We start from the raw sequence: 26,705 nt of genomic DNA on the forward strand, positions 1-26,705 counted from the left end.
TTCTGTGCCATAAACTGGTGTGAATACCCTGATGATGGAAAGTGACCTTTAGCAGATTGAGTTGTCATGGGTTTGTAGGCACGTCTTCTGCTCTGTCAGGAGGTTGAGGGGTGTCTGCTCAGTCTGTGTTGACTGAAATCACACAGAGAGAGAGAGTAGCAGATGCACACACCATGTTTTCATTCAGCAGTGGAGCTTGTTGAACGAGCCAATCAGAATCTGACCCACATTCAGAACCAACAAAAATTGTCTCAGACTCGGTAATTAATTGCACATAGCTACAGATCTTGTTGAACAGTAGATATCCAGTCATATTGCAGACACATACAGACCCTCCTCACGGATGTAGAGCCTAGTGCTAGTGAGAACACAAATTAACAAGACGACAACTCGGCCATTTCACTGCTTTGTTGCATCACATTCAAACGTGAAATGACTTGAAAACATCATCCAAACACCACTAACACTGATATAATTGAATACTGTATCGGTGTGAAAATGTATATTATGGCAGGTCACATAATGATTATTATCTTCTTATTAAACAAGTTGTAATAAATATATTTTTTTTTTTTTTTTTTAAGGTTTAATATTGAAAATATGACACTGATCTTTTGTTATGAGAAGACACTTTTCACAATCATTTGAGGCTGTTTATGTCTCTCCCATTTCTAAAAATCACAAACTATTTTATACTTGTGGTTCTCATTACTCATTGACTTCTGAGAGATTGAGTTCAGACTTCTGATCTGCATTTATACTTGAACAACAAATGGCACAACAAACCGACAGACAAATATCCAGTTTGTAATGTCATAACAATTACAGATAATTTCTGGGTAATATCTTTTTGACTATTACAAATAAGCAGATACTTAAATGCAGAAATGCTCACATTGCCCCCTTAGGGTTTGGCACTTTATACACAGTCCTTTCAGTGTTATGGAGATGGGAGTGTGAGATGTTGATGAGTTTAAGCAGTGTCATTGTGTCCTTAGAGACAATATTAAGAAATATACAACCACAGGCATGCATTCAGCACGTTTCAAAAGCCAAAGTCAGTCCTTTTATATATTTATTATTTTTGTTTTTGGAAATCCCTCTGAGAATTCACCATTTTGGATCCCAAGTGAAATGTTTGGTCTTTTGTGATGAAGGTTCCCCCGTGGAAATTCAGTTCTTTACTTATTGCGTAGTCACTGAAAAACTATCATTGTCACAGATGTGAAGTGATCTGGATCAGTGTGCCTCTACTTTATGGTAAAATCATTTTCTATACATCAGTAATATGGGCTCAGACAGCAATATAACTTACCATATGAAACATAACTAATAGGAATGGAACAATTTGAGGTATGATGGAACAGATAAGAGTGCTCGCTCTTTGGTATTGGTAACAAATAACGGTTGCTGTTAAGTATCGTTTTAGCCAAGGGAAAAAAAAGCCTCTTGTTAAGCTTAAATATAATTCATGACATATTATAAATTGTTTCCAGAAATTTTTCCTTCTATTTTAATATATTTTAAAATGTAATTTAGTCACGTGATGGAAATTCCATGTCTTTGAAACAAGTCCTTCATGCTCACCAAGTCTGTACAATAAAACAGTAATGTTGTGAAATAGTACTACAAACTCAATAACGGTCTTCTATTTTAATATATTTTAAAATGTAATTTAGTCACGTGATGGAAAAGCTGAATTTTTAGCAGCCATAAAAGAAAGTTCCATATATTAGCATTTATTTGAAATGGAAATATTTTGTAACCACATAATTGTCACTTCTGTCACATTTGTTCAATTTAATGTGCCCTTCCTTACTGAATAAAATGATGACATTATTTAAATATAAAACCTTACTGATGCAGAACTCTTTCACTGTAGTGTTTGGTTAGATATACTTTGTAAATATACAGTCTTAACAACATTTAATCACTTTCTGTTAGGACAGTTTTATAAAATGGACATGTTTTTTAATAAAACAACAATTTCTATTTTATGGATGTGTTTAGCAGAAAACTGAATTGATCTGTGTTTGAGGCAGACTATATGCTTACACTAATGTTATATCTTGCAGTGTACATGTAGTTTATTCTTTGCCACTCTACCTTGTTCTGTGGCCTCTGGTATTTTTCAAGTGTGTTTTTTTTTTTTTTTTACTGCAAAGTGAGAGCACCCAAGGTTCTTCATGCACAGCAAAAGACCTGACTACTCAGCAGTGAAATATATATGCCACTGAAAAGCTACATTCAGTACAACAAGGCAGGCTTCACAACATGGCTGCTGGGATGGATCAGGTTAGGTGATGACCTCTGGCGGGTTGGTCCTCTCTGTGGCAGGAATGCTGCAGTCATGGTTGTGGATGCCAGTGGAGATCTGAGCGGTGCAGGCAATAGTGTTACTGACGACTCTACGGTTGAGCTGGATAACTGTGGTCTTGGAGGGCATGGAGGAGTGACCGTTCTGCATCAAGCGCCTCTGACAGCAGAACAAGATGCGGAAACACCTGTAGAACTTTGGACAAAATGAAGAGAGAAGAGACCGTTGAGACCTGAGAAACATTTTCAACATGGTCTCAAAAATGTGAATGCTTTTCAAACTAAGCACTGCAGATTTGCAGCACAAGATTCAAAAATAAAACTGCATTAATATATTATTTAATTAAAACTATATCTCACCAAAGCCAATTTGATGGCAAGTAGCTTTCTGTTGGTCAGGATGGCAAATTTGTGTGGCCAACTTTAACATGAGCAAAATCTGAAATTTTTCACCTTTTCACAAAACTCCCAACCATACAAACCATACAAGATAACTTAAATTTGCCTGTAAAATTTTAAGGTGTGGTTACATTTAGCAAAACTTCACCATTTTTTTTGGGGAAAAGGTCTATTGTCAGTAGTGTAGATATATGCATATGTGACCCTGGACCACAAAACCAGTCTTAAGTCATTTTGTAGCAATAGCCAAAAATACATTGCATGGGTCAAAATTATAGATTTTTCTTTTATGCCAAAAATCATTAGGATATTAACTAAAGATCATGTTCCATGGAGATATTTTGTAAATTTCCTACAGTAAATATATTAAAACTTAATTTTTGATTAGTAATATGCATTGGTAAGAACTTAGAACTTAACTTTCTCAGAATTTAGATTTTTGTTTTGTTTGTACCCTCAGATTCCAGATATCTCTGCCAAATATTGTCCTATCCTAACAAACCATACGTCAATGGAAAGCTTATTTATTCAGCTTTCAGATGATGTATAAATCTCAATTTTGAAAAATTGACCCTTATGACTGGTTTTGTGGTCCAGGGTCACATATAGCACAGCTTACATAGATATCACTTTTAAACAGCATTTTTCTCTTGGTCACCATAGTAAATTTGCAAGACCAATTTTTAACATGAGCTAAATCGATGTATAGAACTTTCTCGCTCCTTTGTGTGGATTCCTTTTTCCTATTGAAATATAAAATTTTACAGTGTTGGAAGATGCCACTGTACCTTTTAAAAAGCAAAATACAAGTCTGAATACATTTTGCTTTTGTATGCTGAATTTTCTTACAGATTAGTTAAAAGTTTTGTTCTTGGTATGAATAGTGTGAGTATGAAATCATAATTTTTTCATCTGTGATTGGTCATATTATCTTGGTGTGAACAGGCTTTAAAGTCAACTTGAATCAAAATGTACCAATTTGATGTCTTAATATACATTATTACAGTGCATATTTCATCAGTACTACTTATTACTAAGGGGAGGGGTGGGGGGTGAGTTGGATCTCTTAGCAAAATATGACTCTAAAAATTACAGACTGACATCAACATCTGGATCCATATATTCCTAAGCTGGCAACATATGGTTATTCTGTTAAATCTGAATATTCTTGTAGATCTTGTCTGAGTGAAATTAATTGCATGGAAATTACACTTTACAAGCCTAATTTTCTTAATGGTCCTCTTGTCTGCTTGTTCTCACATTTTCCCATTCATTTACTTTGAATTTTGAGAATTCAAACTGAGTGAATATTTGTTAATTAGTGATTGACCGATATGACCTTTCCTCTGAGCTTAAGAGTCATTCGCTGTTGAATCAGACCACACAGCTCTCTCTATTATTGTATGCAGCCTGCATGGGCAATGCCATAGAAATTTTATTTGATTTTATTTTTTATCATTTTTTTGGGGCACACAGTCTGTCTTTCTCCCATCACATTTAATTCAAATAGTTTAATTCAGAAGTTCTATGCTATGGTAACCATTAATGGAACTGCACATCATAAATATTTAAATTCTAAATAAATTAGGGTTGTCAATAGATTAAAATTTTTAATTGGATTAATTCCGCTCATCATGAAATTAAGCATGTACCATTTATCTTGTTTTAGAAGATCATTTTGTCATCATTTGCTATATCCAGGAAAGTTAACCAAAAGACTGAAGGGTGATTCTTACACAACTGTATTTTTTGCCAGCTTATTTCAAGATAAATTTAGATTTATTAGATAAATTTTAGTCTTCAAAAAAGGACACTTGGAGACTCCAGAAGGACACCAAAGATCTAAATGATATAAGGAGCCCATATGACTGATACATTTGTGCACATCAAAGCACACATTTTATATATATATATATATAAGAATTCATATATATATATATATATATATATATAAAAATACCCCTAAACCAACTGCTTGATCAAACAGAAAGAATTCATAGTGTATAGTATGTGTACAGAAGAGAAGTCAAGTTGCGATACCTTACAGCACCACATGGAGATGCCAAAATACCCCTAAACCAACTGCTTTGGGCTGACTGCATATACCTACTACAATACATGGATCCATTCAGAATGACTAAACACAGCATACACATGACAAATCAAACACATCCTGAATGTGTTTGGAAAGAACATGAATGTACTGAAATGTCTTGTGTAAAAAGGTTGGCATGATCTTTGCATCAAGAGTGCTCATACACAGAAACTTTGTTTGTGCATTAATATATCAAACTCTCACTTGCTACTGTACCACCCCTGTACAGTTTAGAATAAAAATTGTTCAGTAATTTTGCATTAATTGCATTAAAATATTTTAACACATTAAAGGGGTCATATGATGTTGCTAAAAATAACATTATTTTGTGTATTTGGTGTAATGCAACATGTTTATGTGGTTTAAGGTTAAAAAAACACTTTATTTTCCACATAATGTACATTATTGTTGCTCCTCTATGCCACACCTTTCTGAAACGTGTTGATTTTTACAAAGCTCATCGTTCTGAAAAGCGAGGTGTACGCTGATTGGCCAGCTATCCAATGTGTTGTGATTGGCCGAATTCCTCAAGCGCATGACAGAAATGTTACGCCCCTTACCATACTGTGATGCTGTGTCCTGGTCAGAACACCGGCACGACAAGACAAAAATCATAAAACCCATTATAAACGAGGCATTTGTTGCATCCAGTGGGGACATAATTACTGATTATAATGACTTATACTGTCTTTTTACACATTGCGTATCGCGCCACGTAAACAAAATCTGTATGAGTTTGTGATCGGAGAAATGACAAACAACAAGCACTACTCTACACTGCTCAAAACTCGCATTTGAATCATCAGTGGAAAATCCTTTAAATATGAAAATGTACTTACAGACTGTGAGTCAGTACAGCCAGCATTGTAGTCTTCTCTCCCAGGACGGTCCTTCATGTTGCACACAAATATGCTGCACACATGTGAATATTTGGGTTGAACTGTACTGGAGCAGTGTTGTAAATACAAATTAACCATTGATTTCTAGTCTTGTTCTCTTTTGGAAGGAAAAGTATTTTCGCTTTTGCAACGAATCACACCATGTCTTCAAAACATGGCACCAGCGGTGGCAGCAACAATAAAGTTAAGCCTTTTTTCTTTGCGTGAACATTGGGCGGCATAATGCAAATCTTCCCACATCGTGACGTAGACATGTAGGGGGCATGTTTGAACGAGGAGTTTAGGGAGGGCGTGGACCAGTCTTAACTTTCATAAAGAATATCTCTTTGGGATTTGAGACTTTAGTCTTTTGCAACATTTCATGCGTTAACACGCCCCTGAGAGAAAACAACAAAACTCTCTCTACACACACACACACTCTAAAAACACTAACATCGTCAGCCCTAGAATAAATATTATATTTGTTGGCAAATATTATATATTATTTTTGTTATACCATATTTTCTAGCAGCAAATAAATTGTACCAGGTCAAAATTTGCATGTTGAAAGAAAATAACACAGATAAGTTGATTGAGGTTATTATTATTTTCAGAAATAATGTAAAATACTGATGAACTTAATAAACACACTGATTAACAATGATTCAGGGACCACATCACATCTTAAATGCATGGTTACAAAGCTAAAAATTCTAATTTAATAATTTATTTAAAACTTTAAGTTGCAAGCATTATTTTGTTGAGTTCAGTTGACAATGTTGATCATTACATTTACTTAATATTATGCGCTATTTAAACTCAAATTTAAATTAAGTTAACTCAATAAAATTGTCTTATTAATTTTGGAAATTGGGTAGTGGATTTTCTATTTCACAGCATGCTTTGCATAGAACTGGATAAGGAGAGTAAAATGCTGAAATTAAGTGTTATTTCATGTGTTTTTTAGTGAAGGGAAAGACCCGTTAGTGTTTAATGCTGTTATGTTTGACATTTAAAAGGGTCATATGAAACAATTTCAATTTTTCCTTTCTCTTGGGAGTGTTACAAGGTCTTGGTTCATGAAGATCTGTAAAGTTGCAAAGACTAAAGTCTCAAATCCAAAGAGATATTCTTAATCAAAGTTAAGACTGCCACGCCCCCCTAAAATGGCTTGTTCTAACACGCCCCCACATCTCTACGTCACAAAGTGTAAATATTTGCGTAATGCCGCCCAAATGTTCACGCAAAGAAAGAAGGTGTGGCTTCAGTAACCGCAGTTAGTGTTGAAGCAGCCATGTCAGGGAGATGCTGTGTGTAAGCAAAAGCACTTTATTTGGCCTTTCTGAAAGTAGATGCAATTAGGAAGCTTTAAGATTACTTACAACAGAACAGCAACACATTTTATGGACGACCGTTTCATGAACCTAGAAGAGGAGGTAATTCTGACTTTGCTATGACAATCTGGCACTTCTGAATGTTTATTAAAGTATTTGCTATTGACTGTTCAAATGCGGAGTTTTGCGCATTGTGTGTGTGTGTGTGGGAGAGAGGGGGAGGGAGAGTGTGTGCGCGCGGGGCGTGTGTGTGTGTGTGAGCGAGAGAGAGAGAAGGTCACACAGTGGAGTCAGCTGTCTTAACCGTCCATGGCTTGTTGGCATACGAGCTTCATCACTGTGTCTGTCACATGACTCTGTTCCCCTTTCAGACTTGAACTGATGGTAAAACTAAGGATATTATTAAATGTCTTTACATTTATTTTGAAAGATGAAGCTCACGATTATGGAAAGGGGCGTTACATTTCCGACGAGTGCTTGCGGTGCTCGGCCAATCACAATGCACTGGGTCAGTTGGCCAATCAGAGCAGACTGCGCTTGTCAGAAGGAGGGACTTTGTAGAAAACGACCCATTTGAGAGAGGCGGGGCATAGAGGACCTACAATAATGTACAGTATTTGAAAAATAATGTGTTTTTTGAACATTAAAGCAACATAAAATAATCATCTACAAAAAAAAAAAAAAAAAAATATCACCAAAAAAAGAAACATAATATCAAAAAACCAAAAGTTTTTATGTTGAAGTTTTTTGTGGTTACCACTGTGCTGAAGAGTAGACCACATGAAGGTAAACACTACATTGACTCTACAGCAATAACTGCTCTAATGCCAGTGACAAGAAACATCTTACTAGTTCATTAAATGTACATGCTAAATAAGTTACATTTAGCATGTAGTATGATAGCTGTGGATTTGAGCTTTGAGCTTTGAAAAAAGATGATATAAATTGTTTCCAGGCCCACAAATCCATTAGTTGGAGCAACTTAAAAATGTGTCTTTTTCAATCAAAACTCTACAAAAACATTCAACATTATTCATAAAACAACAGGACAAAAATATATAGTGTACTATGGACTTTTTTTCTCATCACTCTACAACAATTTTCAACAGTATTCAGAACCGAACAGGACATAAATATATAAGTGGCCTATAAACCAAACAAATTTATGGTAACATTCATTATAAACAAATTACAAGCCTAAAGTAATTTATTTATAGCAAAACTGAAACTACCAGCGTGTGGGAAATGCGCTATAAAATTGGCACTAATTTACATATGCTTTACATGGATTGCATTACTTTGTGCTGGCATGTCGCAGCATGTTCCAGATGATTTAAAAATGCAATTTATATTCTGAAAAATATGGTGTACATATTAGGATTATAAATTATATTCATTAATATTTAAATAATTAGTTGTACAATTTAATTTCAATTATATTACACTTTAAATATTTATTAAAATATAAAATATTATTTATTTTATATAATTTTTTCTTCTCCCCTCAACCCTAATCTAATGTACTCTTCTGTCACTGTGAGTGGGCTGCTTTGGTAACGTCTTCTTTTGTGTGTCTTTTAGGCATCCTGCTGATGATGTCCTTGTGTGAAGAGGTTCACGTGTACGAGTACATTCCTTCACTGCGACAGACGGACCTGTGCCACTACCATGAGCGTTACTATGATGCCGCCTGCACTCTGGGTGCATACCATCCCCTGCTTTATGAGAAAAAGCTCATCCAGCGCATGAACATCGGCTCTGAGGACGATCTCAAACGGAAAGGCAAGGTCACGCTCCCTGGATTCAAGAATGTCCACTGTGAGCCCTGAACAGCAAGATGCAATAACGGCCTTTGTTAAGCAGAAGTGATCTGCAGACTGACGCAGGAGCGCACCGAGACGGTTCAGAGCGGACTGTGTTGTATAGACTATGATGGTGTTCTGCGGGACAAAATCTTCTGCTGTAGTTCACTCAAAAATGCATTTCCTGAGCCTAAGCTTAAAGATGGTCAGAACAGCAATAGATTTGTGGATGTCTGTGGTGGTAAAAGCCATCAAAAACAGTGTTTTTTAATTTAATTTTATTATTTTTAATGGAAAACTGTTTTTCACAGGGTTTAAAGTATTAGCAGTCATAGACACTGAAAGCTACACTGTCGGGAAAAAAAAGCATTCACATAAATACATTTTAACACAAAGGCAGAATTTATACTCTGACTAAAAATGAGCTTTATTAATCTTTCTAAAGATTTTTTTTTTCGCATACAGATTTAAAGCTTCTTGCCATAATGTTGTGATTGTTTTTTTTAAGGTGTCATTTTCTGCTGTAATATACATTGTGCCACAATCATAAGCCTCTTCCAGAATGTCTCGCTGAACTGTGGCAAATGAATCAATAGTTTTTTCCTACTTTATAAATGATCCTTCAAAAGCAGAGTGCTTGCATGCACCTGTTATTGAATGTGGTTTATTTAATTCTCTTCTAGTAATTTTATACTTTGAAAAACCTGTCAAGACAGGTAGTTTACAGAAAATAGTTGTCATTGAATAAGATTTCATCACTTGTACTATGGACTCATTGCAGCACTGTAAATCTTATTTGGGACTTTAATGTTGCTGGCAATATAACAAGTACAGTGGTGGTATTATTTGTTTAATTTAAACCAAGGTTTTTAATGTCTTGTAGCCCCTAAAACCAAGAGGTTTCTTGACTCCTGCTGAAGTCTTCTTTAAAAGCGAATGAAAGACCAGTGCATCTTTGCATCATCTTCTCTTAAATGTACAGTTATTCATTTAAAGCCATTTACTTTGTGGTTTGACTTTTCTACAGGAGGTAAAACTTGAAGGTTTGTTATTAACTTGTGTGCATTGTTTCAATGTGTGCCATTTGAATTAAGACGGAACACTTTCGCAGGCTGATTTTTCTGTAGATCTGGTGAGGAGAGCTAACGTCTGTTTTAATCGCTGTTGTATACTATAGAAGTAAAACTAGTAATTGATTTCACTCAGGAGCTCATGATACTCTGGAGCTGCGGCTCTCACCATGGTGAAATATTTCATCTTCCTTCTAGTTCTATGATAGGCAGAGATGTCAAGCTAATATTTGACCTTTACTCTGTCTTGTTTCCTCATGTTGGGGGATTGTAAATGTAGAGAAACTGAATAATAAGTTGTTGTTGATTTTTTTACAGTGGAATACAAAATTAGGTTTGGATGTAAAATTTAATGAGTGTCATCATCTCAATATGACTCATTATTGGGCTGGCTGTGGTTGTCTGGCATGTGTGACCAATCGCAGTCCAGCACACTTGCCTCCAGTCTGTAACAGTTTGATTATGAAATAGTTTTTTTGTTTGTTTGTTTTTTTGCCTTTTTGCTTTTTTTTTTATTTTATTTTATTTTTTTATCAACATGGTAATGGAAATTAAATGACAGTGGGTGAGCATATAAACTAGCTGCCGTTGAAGTGTTTGGGGTAATTCCCTTTTTTTGTGTTTTTAAAAATAATTTTCTCCTTTTCTCACCAAGGCTGCATTTATTTGCTCAGAAATACAGTGAAACAGTACTATTGTGAAATATTATTACAATTTAAAATAAGTGTTTTCTATTTTATTATATTTTAAAATTAAATTTTTCCCCTTCATTTGCAAAACTGAATTTTTAGCATTGGTGCCCCAAACATCGTCATATGATCCTTCAGAAATCATTCTAACATGCTGATTTGGTGTTCAAATAAACATTTCTTATCAATATTTAAAACTGCTGTGCTGCTGAATATTTCTGTAGAAACCATGATCAGATTCTTTGAATAGAATGTTCAAAAGAACAGCATTTATTTGAAATGGAAATCTTTTGTGACTTTATTCATGTTTTTACTGTGACTTGATCGATTGAATGCATCCTTGCGGATTATAAGTATTAATTTCTTAAGAAAAAAAATTATTGAACAGTAATGTATGCCAACCTTCAGGCCATGGCTTTGCCTGACAATTGTTTATCAATGTGATGGCCAAATGGTCATGTGACACTATGGTGGGACTAAAACTCTGTCTGCTACTTTCTCTTTGATCTTTTTCACACGATCAGAGGCAGAGTTGTGTGTCCTTCCTCTGTGAATGTCTTTTCCTAAGCCTTTAACAAGAGGTGTTTTAGCGGCATAAACACTGTCCCTGTGTTTTTCACTGACAAGAGACATGGTGACTGGAGATATGGCGGTTTTAAGAGTTTTATTTAAAGTGTTCACTGTAAATCGTTTTTTTAATGTGTTGGGTGATATGACTACTTTCAGGGGGTGGGGGATGTACATTACGGTGCACAGAGCATGTGACACAAAGCAGTGCTTCTTAGTATTCATGGTAAATAACTTTACAGTTCTAGAAATGTTAGGATTTAGCCCAGGGTGTCAAACTCCGTTCCTGGATCACCACAGTTTTGCCGAGCTTAGCTCCAACCTGCTCCAACACCCCAATCTTTAGTTTAAGTGATCTAAAAGAACTTGATAAGCTGGTAGAGTTGGAGCTAAACTCTTTTGGGCTGTGACCCTCTAGGGAACAAGTTTGACACTCCTGATTGAGCCTTTCATGGGAAATGTGAGCCGAGTCTCTAGGTTTAGGTCTTTTTTGAGTATATGACCTTTGAAAAGAGGAAAATGAGGTGATTTCATTGGCGAACTTCAATGCTGTGTGGTAGATGATCACAACACAACAAATAAGACTACTCCAAAAAATCTGCTTTCCTCCTCTTTTTTTTTTTTTTTTTATAGAGAGAGAGAGAAGAGAGAGAGAGAGAATGTTTGAATGGTACTCAATTTGTGGTGCTGTGTATCTGTGCCAACTTTCCTTTCCACATCTTTTAAATGTATTTTCCTATCCCTTCTATACCTTTCATTTTCTCTCAACAAAACTCCCTTTAATTTTTTTTCCCCTTATAAACCTATTCCCTTTAAAAAGACTTGGACTTTTAATTTCTAAATATTTAAAAAGTCTTGATCTTTAAATTGTAAATATTTGAAATTGTCTATTATAGGCCAGTTCCCTTTCAAAAGCCATGGGATGTTTATTTCTCCATATGTTAATATACATTTGTCATTGAATTTTTTCAAACCACTAAATGTTTGAATAGTCTTTTGACCATTGTTTGTATAATAAAACCTTGCCCTTTACTTGACCCAGTAACACATAACCTGCCAATTTCTTCTCTCTTTTGTTGTTGTTGTTGTTGTTTGTTTTGTAAGATACCAAAAAAAAAAACATTTTACACAACATGTATCTGTAAGATACCAGAGAATTATATTTATATATATATTTTCATAGTTTGGTTATCAGCTAAACCAGTGGTTCTCAACCAGGAGGTCTTAACAAACTTCTAAGGGGGCTCTAGGATGACTTAAAAGTGTTTTATTAATAATCTATTAATATTGGTTACACTTTATTTTAAGGTAATGTTGTAAGAGTGTAATTACACAAATACTTAGTAATATCAACTACATCTACTTATTTAGGATGAAGATTGGGGCTTGGTTGATTAAAATTGCTTGTATATTGTGCATAATTTGCTGTCATTAATATAGTAAATACAATAAAATAAACATCAAGATGTAAACTGAAATTGTATTTCTTTTCCCCTCTCAATAACTGTTTTGAATAAAAAAAAAAAAAAAAAGTTTTTGAAACTTCAATACCAAGAACGTATTAATTACGTGGTTAATTTTATATAAAAATACTCCCAATTTTTGTTAAATAAGTTTGAAAACAATCAGCTTGGTCATAATTACAGAAGAAAACATTTATACATGCACATCAGCCTTAGTTAGCATATAAAATTAATATGATTTAGTTGGTGCTATTACCTGTTTGTTCATCAGGATGTATATGAGCGGGTTGATGACCGTGCTGCTCTTGGCGAGGAGAGAGGGCACCACGCTGGCCACCGGTGAGATGATTCCTGGCCGGCCAAATGTAGCCATCATGGCCACGACACCATATGGCATCCAGCACAGAAGGTAGCACACCACGGTGGTGATAACCATGAACAAAACATGGTATTCCCGTTTCCGCGCTGCTGTCTTGCGTATCTTTCCTACCTGAGACAGAGAGACACGGAAGTTTACTGTATATATGAGGTATCAAAAGAAATGTGTCCATTGCAAAAATGGTGTTTAACCAATAGCCTGTTCAAAAACAAAAAAAACACTGACTTCAGGATGATGGTCTACAAAAATCCCTGCAGCACTCAATTTCACAGTTTAGAATGTTCAACAACCAATCAAAATCAAGCATTTGAGAGCCCTGTGATATTAGACAAAAAATCTAAAGATAAACATATTTTATCTGCAATAATGTTCAACAGATGAATTGTCAAAAAGCGACCATTAAGTAAATATTAACATATGCTTTACCATGCTTGTTTTTGAGATTGCACATCATGGGAAAAATTGTATGGGCTATAACATTATTATTTGATTTGAGTGGCCAGACAGTAGCATCGTGTTTTCATCCACCCGTAATGTTAAGAAACAATAATCTTACATTTATGAAGGCATATGATTGTCCTTAAGTGCATTATCAATTGCTGAATACCTCAAGCGTGTGACAAAAACTTTAACACAAACACCACACCCCTAACCATACTCCCATCCCAACTACACAAACAAAAAAAAAAAAAACAACAAAACCAATTACAAACAAGGCATTTTCTGCATCCAGTGGGGACATAATTACTGATTATAATGACTTATACTGTGTTTTTACGTATTGCGTATTGCACCCCATAAACATAAAACCATGTTTACATACAACATAAGACTAAATCCTTACAAATAGAGTAGATTTCAGGTTCCCACTGACCTTAATCTTAAATTCATGGACTTATTGCCACTTGTGCCACTTGTTAAATATCTTGGTCTCTGGCTACATTATAATCTTTCATTCCTTACCCATATACACTCAATTACAATTAAATTACTTATCATTTAAAAATACTTTAGCAATCAATTAGCTGCTTTAATTTTTTTGTTCGCAAAAAAATATCTCTCAATTATTACTTCCAATTCTTGATTATAGTGATATTATTTACCAAAACACCACAGCTACCAATCTTCAACCCTTCAATGTTGTATATAACAGTCTGTGCAGGTTTATTCTTCGTTGTCCCTTTAGAACTCACCATTGCCTTAAGTATCACCAATTGTCCTGGCTTACTCCATCCTCCAGATGTCATTTTCATTGGTTATTGTTTATTTTCAAATGCATTCACTTCAGTTATCCTGATTATTTGAAACAATATTTAATCCCATTCAGCTCCTTGTATAGTTTAAGCCATGCAGATCAAATATTTTTTGCTGTCCCTAGAATTAATAAAGAAAGTGTCACAAATCAGGCACGTTGGGGATCTAGTTGACGCAGGATGGGAGCCATGCTAAAGGCCTTCTTGAGCTTCTGGAAGGCTTTGTGGGTGATGGAGCTCCAGGACAGGGACTTGGGCTTTCCTCTGAGCATGGTGGTAAAGGAGCTGTATGCCGACTGAAATCTTTGATGAAACATCAATAGAAATTGGCAAATCCTAAGAATCTCTGAAGCTCCTTTACAGACTGGTCCATTTGGATTCCCTCGTGGCTGATGACGTAGCCGAGGAACTGTACCGTGGTGCGATGGAATTCCCACTTCTGTAAACGATCACAGACTTGTGGAGGAACTCCCGGAAAGCCTCATTCATGAACCCCTGGAAGATGGATGGGGCGTTGGCAAGGCCATATGGCATAACAAGGTACTCGTAGTGGCCGGACGGGGTAATGAAGGCCGTCTTCCATTCATCGCCTTCCCGGATTCGGACGAGGTTGTATGCGCTCCGTAGGTCTAACTTGGAGAAGATGTGGGGCCCATAGAGTTCCTCGAGAGCAGCCAGGACCAGGGGAAGTGGATATGGATGTTTGACTGTTTGGGAGTTCAGTGCTCGCTAGTCAATACATGGCCGCAAGGCCCCGTCCTTCTTGCCCATGAAGAAGAAGCTTGAGGCTGCTGGTGAGCTGGACAGCCAGATGAATCCTTGGTTAAGAGCCTCCTGGATATACTCCTCCATAGCTGACCTGGCAGACCGGGGAGTGGTACCGTGGACGTGGAAGTGCAGTGAGACAGTGTTGATGGCAGAATTCGCTCCAGCGAATCACCTCACAGGAATCACATCTGTTGGATGAGCCAGAGGCATCCCAGGATAACATCCACTCTGGGTCCCTCCAGTACCAGAAACTTGATTTCCTCTTCATGAAAGAGCCCGATCTTGATTTTCACAGGAGGGGCCTGATACCTCACATGCCCACGTCCTAGCAGCTTTCCCTGGATCGTCTCGTCTCTGAGCTCCTGGGCATGGCGGTGGCGAGGCAACTGAAGAAAACTTAGGAGGCATTGCAAGATGAAGTTGCCCGAGGAGCCCGAGTCGACCAGGGCTGAGACTGAAACAGAACAGGAGGGAGTGAATAGTTGGACTGAAATGGTTGAGAGTGAGGATGGTACTCACCGCAGGATGTGGGGGCTTGACGGGGCAGGCGCCCATGAAATGATCGGCAGCGGCACAACAGAGGCAGAGTCCAGCTGCAAGTCTGCGAGTGTGTTCCTCCTGAGATAGCCGGGTTGAATCCACTTGCAAGGGTTCTGGTACTGGAGGGCCGCTGGCGGGGGAGACAGGCTGGTGGGCGGCTTCGGTGGTATGGCAGGCAGCTAGGTTTTGAGAGACGCGGTTGGCCTTCCTCATGAATTTCTCCAATCCAAAAGAATTGTCGTAGATTGCCACCTGAGCATGGATATGGGGACTCAATCCCTGCCAATAGGTACTGAGGAGACCTGCCTCATTCCATTCGCTAGCCACCACCAGAGTTTGGAACTGCACTGTGTAATCATTGGTAGTCATGGCTCCTTGACGCAACCACAGCAGCTGATCTGAAACAGAGAGCTCTCCAGTAGCGGAGCCGAACACTTCTTTGAAGTGGTTAGTGAAAGCTTTGTAAGAGTTTGTTATGGCAGTGTTGGCGTTCCATATAGCTTTCACCCATGACAAAGCATGACCAGACAGGAGTGAAATCAGAAAAGCTACCTTGATGCGATCAGTGGGGAATTTCAGTGGTTGCATCTCAATGTATAATGCCAGTTGAAGGAGAAAGCCGCCACAACCAGCTGGTTCCCCCGCATAGGAAGCAGGCATAGCCATGGGACTGGCTGAGGCAGATTGAGGGAAGTGTGAGGGAAGCCCGAAATGTGTTGACCAGCTCCTGCGGTAGATCTGCAGGAGCGGAAGACCAGGGAGGTGTCTTCAATTGGTCCGGTCTTCTGTCACATATCAGGCAGAGAGAGAGATGGTTAAGGTGATGCCAGAGTTTATTGAAGGACATGTAAAGGAAATGATGGCAGGTGGGAATCACGATTATAGTATCAGTCCAAAGACTTTTACAGGCGGTGGAGAATGGCAATAGTTGCCGGAACTAGAGACGGGGACCAGGAGACTGGGAGGACAACAAGGGAGAAACACAGGAGGATTGTCAGAGGTTCTGGAGATAGAGCAAACACAGGTTAGAGTAGGATTAAGTCTGGGTACTGTTTGTGGTAGTGAATAGTAGACCGGACACCAAAGTACTAAAGTGCCAAATATTCATTTAATTATAAAGCACCCTTTGATTGGAATAATTTGCCTGTCTCTATTCAATCCTCAACTTCCCTCCATATGTTTAAAAACTACATAATACATCACCTACATAATAATTTCCGTTTACATATAAGTGCATCTCAATAAATTAGAATGTCGTGGAAAAGTTCATGGCGTGGAAAATCTAACGATATTCATTTATTTCAGTAATTCAACTCAAATTGTCAAACTCGTATATTAAATAAATTCAGTGCACACACAGACTGAAGTAGTTTAAGTCTTTGGTTATTTTAATTGTGATGATTTTGGCTCACATTTAACAAAAACCCACCAATTCAACAATCTCAACAAATTAGAATATGGTGACGCCAACTCAAAACACAAAACTGCAAAGGTTTCCTGGGCCTTCAAAACGGTCTCTCAGTTTGGTTCACTAGGCTACACAATCATGGGGAAGACTGCTGATCTGACAGTTGTCCAGAAGACAATCATTGACACCCATCACAAGGAGGGTAAGCCAAAAACATTGATTGCCAAAGAAGCTGGGTGTTCACAGAATGCTGTATCCAAGCATGTTAACAGAAAGATGAGTGGAAGAAAAAAGTGTGGAAGAAAAATATGCACAACCAACCGAGAGAACTGCAGCCTTATGAAGATTGTCATGCAAAATCGATTCAAGAATTTGAGTGAACTTCACAAGGAATGGACTGAGGCTGGGGTCAGGGCATCAAGAGCCCCCACACACAGACATGTCAAGGAATTTGGCTACAGTTGTCGTATTCCTCTTGTTAAGCCACTCCTGAACCACAGACAACGTCAGAGGTGTCTTACCTGGGATAAGGAGAAGAAGAACTGGACTGTTGCCCAGTGGTCCAAAGTCATCTTTTCAGATGAGAGCAAGTTTTGTATTTCATTTGGAAACCAAGGTCCTAGAGTCTAGAGGAAGGGTGGAGAAGCTCATAGCCCAAGTTGCTTGAAGTCCAGTGTTAAGTTTCCACAGTCTGTGATGATGTGGGGTGCAATGTCATCTGCTGGTGTTGGTACATTGTAGTCACTGCACCCGTTTACCAAGAAATTTTGGAGCACTTCATGCTTCCTTCTGCTGACCAGCTTTTTGAAGATGCTGATTTCATTTTCCAGCAGGATTTGGCACCTGCCCACACTGCCGAAAGCACCAAAAGTTGGTTAAATGACCATGGTGTTGGTGTGCAGCGAAACCAGTATTTGTATCTGTATTCGTTTCTGTAACAATCACAAAATTATTCTCATCTGTATCTGTATACGGATAAAACCGGAATAGGTGGAGTTTGAACCGGAAGTTTGTACAGTTATAGCTGCTAAGAGCGTTATGTCTGTGGTTTTACAGCCTTTCTTTTTTTTCATAGTTATCACTGAACAAATATGCAGTGTTTAATTATTATTATTTTTTTATGATTATAACATTTATTTAAATATCTTCTAACAGTCGAACCCGATACCCTTGTATAGGCAGTGTTTCGAGATGTAGTGCAGTTGTGCTTGGGGGAACGCGAGTTTGAGTCCCATTTTAGGGACCTTTTGTGATCCGATACATATTTAAATATCTTCTTATAAAAACAGTAAAGGTTCCTATGTAGTTTAAAAAATATGGAAATTGATTTAAGTAATTTCCAGGAAATGCATGGAGAAAGGCAAGTGCAACACTGCTATTTTATTTGCGCTTATTTCATTTATAGAATTTACACTAAGTTTAGGCTACTTCACACACTTGCTACCGTGTTGTAATATTAGAGGTTTATGTAAATCAAAATGATTTCCTTTGGCTCACCGGTTCCTGCGCAGTTTAAAAAAGTATCTATTTCCAGTAATTTGCAGGTCTGGAAAAGTATGGAAAAAAGAGAACAGAGTATGGAAAAGTATTTGTGCTCCAACTGTTTGCCCTATTCAGTGTTCTAAAGTATAAAATTAATTTCTAAAAATAAATTGATCATACAAGTAGAGAGCTTTCATGACAAACGTTTAGTAATCATCTGAACACGACACGCGTAACTCTTTAAGCAGTCTTTTTTTGAACTTCACTAAACAAATGAGCGTGTGCCATGAAAACCAGCAAAAGATAAAGAAGCAAACATATAGGTCTAGTAGAAAATGTATCTGTATCCAAGCTGATTATTAGCCTACTCTTGACAGAGCTGGTTTGGTTTTTGAGAGATGCGCAGAGATGCGCTGTTTGATTGGTGATCGCGCAGTGCTTATTCCATTCATTCATGTATCATATCGTAGCCTATAAGGTTTAAATAATTGCCTTTTAAATATACACAAATAGTAGAACATGTATGATGTATTGTTGTAGTTGATATTACTCTTGCCAAGCTCTGATTTCTGAGAGATGCACAGACAAGCAACAGCAATGCGGTGTTTGATTTGCGCTCTTTTCATTCTTAAAGTTTACATTAATTCAATTCACACATTTATTATTGTGTGACTTTAGGAGGTTTGTGTAAAATATTGCACTGATCCCCTGGCTCGCCTGTTACCTAGCAAACACCAGAGTGTTCCAGCCTCAGCTGAATATTCGGGCAGAATTATTCATTATCCGTTATTCGTTTTTGAAGCCATTATCCGTGCCTTTCCGAAAAAGGTATTCGGCTTCGGGCACACCCCTACTGGCCAGCATACTCACCAGACCTGAACCCCATAGAGAATCTATGGGGTATTGTCAAGAGGAAAATGAGAAACAAGAGACCGAAAAATGCAGATTAGCTGAAGCCACTGTCAAAGAAACTTGGGCTTCCATACCACCTCAGCAGTGCCACAAACTTATCACCTCCATGCCACGCCAATTTGAGGCAGTAATTAAAGCAAAAGGAGCCCCTACCAAGTATTGAGTACATGTACAGTAAATGAACATACTTTCCAGAAGGCCAACAATTCACTAAAACATTTATTTTTTTATTTTTTTATTTTTTTATTATTGGTCTTATGAAGTATTCTAATTTGTTGAGATTTGTTGAGATAATTTGTGAATTGGTGGGTTTTTGTTAAATGTGAGCCAAAATCATCACAATTAAAAGACTTAAACTACTTCAGTCTGTGTGCACTGAATTTATTTAATACACGAGTTTCACAATTTGAGTTGAATTACTGAAATAAATGAACTTTTCCACAACATTCTAATTTATTGAGATGCACCTGTATGTTTGTATATTTTATTTCAGTGGAATGTCATTGTTACATTGTTGAATAATTATTATAACATTAATAATGTGAAAGATGCATACTGTTATGGGGTAAGACAGCCCTCTTTGAGTTCTATGTGTGTGTGTGTGTGTGTGTGTCTTGTTTTTGTACTGACTGTATTGATGTATTTACTGCACTGCTGTATTTGTCACTTGTGTATAAATTGTCACAATTGTATATATGAGCACACACATAGGACAACCCTTGTAAACGAGATGATTCATCTCAAGGAGCCTCTCCTCTTAATAAATTTGAAAATTCAATGTCTGCATTTGTGATTAGACAAAGGACAAACAACAAGTGCTACACTACACTGCTCAAAACTCAAAACATTTGAATCATCAGTGGCAAACAGTGTTGGGCAGTAACGCATTACTGTAATTTGATTACTTTTTAAGTAACGGAGTAATTTAACGTGTTATTATTATCAAAATAGTAATTAGAGTATAGTTACAAGCTGAGGTCTCTGTACGTTACTGGCGGATTACATTGCTGACAAAATGCAGTGTGCAGGCGGGTAGACACTCTTGTGTGTGCTGGGTGCAGGAGGATAAAATGATTTGTGGGACTCTTGCAAAATAGAAATATCTAAACATAAAATATCTAAAACAAATCAATTGTTATTCATCTATTGCACAAAAGAAACATGGACTAATATAAAATCTAAACGATTAACAGGTGCAAGCGTATGCAGAGTTTCTATTTAGGCTATAACACGTGTGTGCTGCGTTGAGCAATGCAGTCCTGAAATTTGCGTGCTCACGAATCCTCTCATTATAGCACAGGAATTGTAGACATTATGAAAGATTCATCATGCATATATTTATTGTTTTATAAAATAGATTTGTGAGATTGCGATTAACTGCAGTGCCCTTTGCTGGCATTCTGCCATGCCAAACCATGCACGCAGCAGCCTATGCTTGCTTTAGTTAAAAATAATTATTATATAAAATAATTAAACATAAATAACTAACTAATAAATAACTAATTACTAATTACTTTTGAAATAAAGTAATCAGAACAGTAACATGATTACTTTTAAAAGGAGTAATCAGTAATTAGTAATTTGATTACATTTTCAATGTAACTTGCCCAACACTGATGGCAAATCCTTTAAAATATGAAAACGTACTTGGAGACTGTGAGTCAGAAGCGCCAGACTGTCCTTGCAAAGTTAGAATTGCCCCACTTTATAGAAACAGCCTTTGTGCGCAGACGCATTGTAGTCTACTCTCCCAGGATCAGGAAACAGTCCTCCGTAAAATGTGCTGCATACATCTGAATATTTGGGTTGAAATGTTCTGGAACAGTGTTGTAAATACAACTTAACCACTGATTTCTAGGCAGCAACAATACTACAGCGAGAATAAGAGTTAAGCCTTCTTTCTTTGTGTGAACATTTGGGCGGTATTATGCAAATCTTCCCACACAGTGACGTAGACATGTGGGGGCGTGTTTGAACGAGCCATTTCAGGAGGGCTTGGAAGAGTCTTAACTTTTATAAAGAATATCTCTTTTTTTTGGTTTGAGACTTTAGTCTTTGCAATCTTATCTATGCACAAACAGCGTGTAACACTCAAAAGAGAAAGGAAAAATTGAAATTTGCCTTTTATATCTAAAACTTCCTTTGTTATGTTGCTAGGGTAACACATAAGAATTCATAAATGGGAATTAATAAGACTGCCTACATTTTAATTTGGATCAAGCTTAGTAAGACAACATTTGTTAAGCCTTTTCATTCTAACTGGGCTATGAGTTGAATTTTTAACAAATTACTAGGCTCTATGTAAATATAACTAATAAAATTAGCTCTCTAATTACAGTCAATTATTGTCATTTACAGAAAGTCCTTTTCCTCTGTGATCTTCTAGGCCCTTTCATCTGTTACAAGCACCCATCCTCCCTCTGCAGAAATGAAATTTCTTTGCATGTGACAGATGGTGGGTAGATGGGATCATGAATGTCTGAATGTCTCATAGTACTCAATTTATCGCATGCACCCTTCTCTTTATACATGAAGCAGCATAATAAGCTTCATATTTTCACCCAGCAAGTCACAGATGTGAGTGTATAGGACATTTCTTGATTAATAAATTACATCAGAAATTCAACATGATTATATGAATATATGGGAATCTGTCACATTTACTTGGACGGATAAATTTGTCCCTCTCAAGCCAGAGTGAAATTTGAATGTCATCCTCCTCACAGCAGCCTATTGATATCAATTTCACTTCAGTGACTGGGACGCCCAGATAATACAGTATCCAAATCCAATCACACTGCCATAAACATTGAGATCCCAATGCACTCTTAACAGGTTGCACAAGGAACCAGACACCTACAGAACATCCTGAAAGAAAAATAATGTTTTCTCTGTAAAGAAAAAAAAGAAAGAAAACTGAGGCTTTCCTGGTCCTTTTCTTACTTTATGTTCAGTCACCATGACAACATATAGCTTATTTCTTCCTTCAAAGCCCTTTTCATTTCTCCTTTATTGCTTTCAGGAGGGAGAATATATCCCAATACAAAAAACTTCAACAGCTGGAATCTGACAAGGACCAAATATGTGATCGTCCTCCTGAGCAGCTACTACATCTGCTAAAAATGCAGCTGTAAACATCTTCAGTGTTTGAGATTACACAACATAACACGAGTTCTCTAGTGGGTTTTCTGCTGGTTTCTTCTCCTGCTCATGATTATGAAAATGGGTTTAAACAAACAATTAACAATGTCTGTTACCCAATTTTTAGCAACCAATTAAACAGTCTACTTCCTCTGAATTAACACTTCAGCTCTCTGAGTTTGGATGAATCGGTGCACGTCCACAGAATTGGACCAAACCTTTGCCTTCTTGATATCATGTCAGAGCCTTTGCAAATTCAGTAACAGATTCAAAGGGAGTTTTGTATCCCAAGCTAGGCCTGCATGATTATGACAAAAATCATAATTGTCGATTATTCCCTAGAAATTGTAATTGTGATTATTAATTATGATTATCACAATTTACACTGAATGACCATAACCCATAGGAAAAAATAAACATAAGTGGACTTTGAACAATAAATTGCCGCTTTGAACGATTATGTAATTGTGGCATCCGTAATTGTAATCGCGATTAGAAATTCGATTAATTGTTCAGCCCTATTCCAAGCTGTTTTTTATATGCACAACACAGAACCGCAGTTTACCTGTTTGACAGCATACAGCAATCTCCCATAGCAGTAGACCATGATGAGCACTGGTATGCCCAAGCAGAACAGAAACAGACAGATGATGTAGGCATGAGACTGGGTGGTACGCTCGGTCCATGATACAGAGCAGCTGGTTCCTGCACCCTCCAGCCCATAACTACTCCAGCCCAGAAGAGGGGGCACCGTCCAGATCAAAGAGTAGAGCCACGAACCCCCCACTGCCAGAAGAGGTTTGCGATAGTCTGGACCACGGTTATGGTACACCGTCAATGTGTTGTAGCGGTCGTAAGAAAGAACCACCAAGGATATCAGAGATACGATGCCTGAGAGAGAAGACAAAGAGGACAAACACTTCAACACTGAGGTAAGCTGAAACTGGACAGGTTTTGTGTGAAGAGCAGCTGTAGACTCCAAAAGGACCCAAAAGGAAACTTTACATTTGTTAAATAAGTTTGACTAAAGTATTTTGTGGTTGTCAAATAGTTGATCATGGAGAGGGTTAATGTGATGAACTACACCTGTTGTTACTCTGATAGGACTCCTGTGTGTGCTTAAGGAGAACTGACTTTATACAGTCATGAAAATAAAAATCACCTTTGCACCATTCAAACTTAGTTTTGATATAAAGGGGCACTAACGTACACACTGCTCAATATGTTTGCAATAAACTTATGTAATAAACAAGTAAATAAATGTAATTTCGTTTTTCTTATTTTTTAAAAAAAGCATTATTTACTATTTATTGATCTTTACTAATTTTACATGGAGTTTCTGAATGTTATGTATATATACAAATATGTATTATAAGTAGTATTTCAATGGAAAAACATTTTTACTGTTAGTCACGAGCCAAAATAAGACCAAGAACTCAGATTCATAGCTTTTCAACACAACTTCAGGCTTATTTCAATGCTACTGCTGGATCATTGGGGATAAATGCCAAATTATGCGACTAGGCTACTTTCAGGAGCTTGACCTATTAGCTGCCTTAAGAACAAATGAAGCAACCGAATAAAGTACAGTTAGTGGAAAACTAGCAAGTAGTTACTAAGCCTCTAGTGTGGACTTTTTGTTCCAATTTAAGGACTTACGAACGGCTGGTGCAACCCTACCCTTAAGACCAGCTCATTAAACTGTAGTTAGTTATAAAATTTCCAGCCACATTTGTTTGTGGTTTGATATTTTGCAGTGACATTCAGACATTAGTGTGACTTAAGTGTCCAATGACTTTTTGGGGCCACTGTAGATTCTTGTCACTGTAGAAATTGTATCCAGTGCACCAATGAAGGCCAAGTCCAAAAGGTTGCACGTGAATGTGTATCTCTGAAAAATAAGCTTTCTTAGTGGCCTTCAATGAAAAAGGCACATAGGGATATGAACTGTCATTTTACGTTTGTCCCTTCAAGGCTTTTGCCACAACAAAAATCCCTTTTAGCTGTTTCAACTTAAGACCTTTCCAGTACACACACACACTAGGGTGGCCATACGTCCGGATTTTGGCCGGACAGTCCGGATTTGAAGCCCCCTGTCCGGCGTCCGGCGCAGACTCAAGCCGGACACTCATTTGTCCTCCTTTTTGGAGTTGCGCTGAATCAGCCTATAAAACCCCGCTCCAGAATCTTTATTAGGACGCAGCAGCATAGCGTCTACCGTAAGATCTATGGTCAAACAAACGATTGGCTGAAAGCGGTGTCAAAAAATTGTGATATATCATGGTTTAAAAACGTAAACAAGCCTCCACATGCTGGCTACGTCATATCATAACGTTAACATGCCGAAACGTCAGACCTCGTTTAATCCGGAATGGACAAAAGTGCACGAATTTATAGCAAAAAGCAGTAGAGACGCTTTTCATTTATCACACACACTCGTTGTACTGTGCCAGTCTGCCAGATTATTTTATTTATTTATTTATTTTATTTCCAGAAGTCCAGAAATTTGATGTTTTCAGGCACTGTGCACTTTTTTTTTGAAACAGACATCACAATGTCTTGAATAAATACAAATACTGTGAACAAACACTTTTTTGCCTCTTCTGTTACACATAGGTCTGTCCGGCAATGAATAGAGTAGGCTTTTTCAGAAAATCAATTATGATACCATCGATATAATGGACAAAATTGTATTACGAGTACATTGTAGTTCCGAGTACACCAGAGTCCTATGCAATTATTCTTGCCTCACTAAATGCCGCAAAGTGTCCTCCTTTTTGGTGTTATGGAAATGGCCACCCTTACACACACACACACACACACACACAGACACACAAACTTTCTTTAGCATCTTCTTTATGGTTCTTATACAGTGATAGACTGTTAGTTCTGGGGGATTTTAACATCCATGTCTGTTGCCCCTCTTAACCTATGGTAAAAAAATTTATGAGTCTCATTGACCCACTCAATTTTGTACAGTCTGTCTCTTCTCCTACTCGTAACCTAGGCCACACACTAGATCTTATTTTGACTCGCGGTCTCTCTGTACACTCATGTGGAGTACTCAATGCTGTTATCTCTGGTCACTGTTCAGTATCATTTGAACCTGCAGTCCCATATGTACAGCCCATCCTCTCTCAGTCTGTATGCAGCTCTCACGTCTTTCATGCCTAAATTTTACTCTACATTGTTTTCTAATTGTGAGGTCTCTTTGTCACCTGATATTAACATTCATCAGCTGGTTCTGGTTTTTAACTCTGCTTGTTCTACTGCATTGGATACTGTTGCTCCGCTGAAGCCTAGAAAGCATCAAGCTAGATCTAGTCCTCAACCTTGGCTAAATGCTTCTACCCGTGTGCTCAGACAAGAGTGCAGGAGGGCTGAACGCAGGTGGAAAAAGAATGGGCTTCAGGTTTCTTATCAAATTTGAAAAGATTGTCTAACCACCTATCAAAAGTCTGTCAGTGATGCAACATCTCAATAGTTTTCAAATTTGATTGCCATAAATGCAAAAAGGCCAAAAGTTCTTTTTAAAACTATAAACTCAGTTCTTAATCCAGCCACTTGTTCAGCCCATTTTGGTAATCTCGAGATCTGTGTCGAATTCTTAGGTTTCTTTGTGCAGAAAGATAAGACAAGATATCAGATCTCACCTCTGTCCTCCTGACATGGTTCATTCTCACCCTATCTCTCCTTCTAGCAATTTCACTAGTTTTAAACCAGTGACTCCATCTCAATTTAGTGCATTAATTTCTAAGATGAAATTTACATATTGTAAATCTGATGTACTGCCTGGGCATTTGCTTAGAGAGGTGTGGGAAACTATTAGCCCTGCCCTTTTAACTATTATAAACAGTTCTTTGACTAGTGGGGTTTTCCCAGAGTCTTTTAAACACGCTTCTGTACAGCCCCTGTTAAGAAGATCTCACCTTGATCCATCTGTTCTTAGTAATTGCCGGCCAATTTCTAAACTCCCATTTATTTCTAAGGTTTTAGAGAAAGCAGTGCTTTCACAGTTTACTTCTTACCTGGATGCTTTTAACATTCTGGATAAGTTCCAATCCACTTCACAGTACAGAGTCAGGCTTGCTTAAAGTAATGATCTTTTGTTGTTTATTGATTCAGAGGGTCATTTGCCATTCTAATACTGTTAGATTTGAGTGCAGCCTTCGACACTATTGACCATGACATCCTCTTGAATCGACTACA

The 26,705-nt window shown here is 37.4% G+C and overlaps 2 protein-coding genes across 2 annotated transcripts in view; one reads left to right on the top strand and one right to left on the bottom strand.

The window, feature by feature from the left end:
* Nucleotides 1-10,492, top strand: part of LOC109095702 (beta-galactoside alpha-2,6-sialyltransferase 2) — a 30,878-nt gene extending 20,386 nt beyond the window's left edge. Inside the window, exon 6 of the mRNA XM_042763381.1 lies at nt 8,595-10,492. Coding sequence (XP_042619315.1) covers nt 8,595-8,851 — 257 coding nt within the window. The 3' untranslated portion in view covers nt 8,852-10,492. The remainder of the gene's footprint in view (nt 1-8,594) is intronic.
* Nucleotides 2,118-26,705, bottom strand: part of LOC122146090 (vertebrate ancient opsin-like) — a 53,393-nt gene continuing 28,805 nt past the window's right edge. Inside the window, exons 2-4 of the mRNA XM_042763380.1 lie at nt 23,062-23,387; nt 12,870-13,103; nt 2,118-2,512 (exon numbers count right to left, since the gene is read on the bottom strand). Coding sequence (XP_042619314.1) covers nt 2,297-2,512; nt 12,870-13,103; nt 23,062-23,387 — 776 coding nt within the window. The 3' untranslated portion in view covers nt 2,118-2,296. The remainder of the gene's footprint in view (nt 2,513-12,869; nt 13,104-23,061; nt 23,388-26,705) is intronic.

This window comes from Cyprinus carpio, chromosome A9 (assembly GCF_018340385.1).
Source record: "Cyprinus carpio isolate SPL01 chromosome A9, ASM1834038v1, whole genome shotgun sequence".
Classification (NCBI taxonomy): Eukaryota; Metazoa; Chordata; class Actinopteri; order Cypriniformes; family Cyprinidae; genus Cyprinus; species Cyprinus carpio.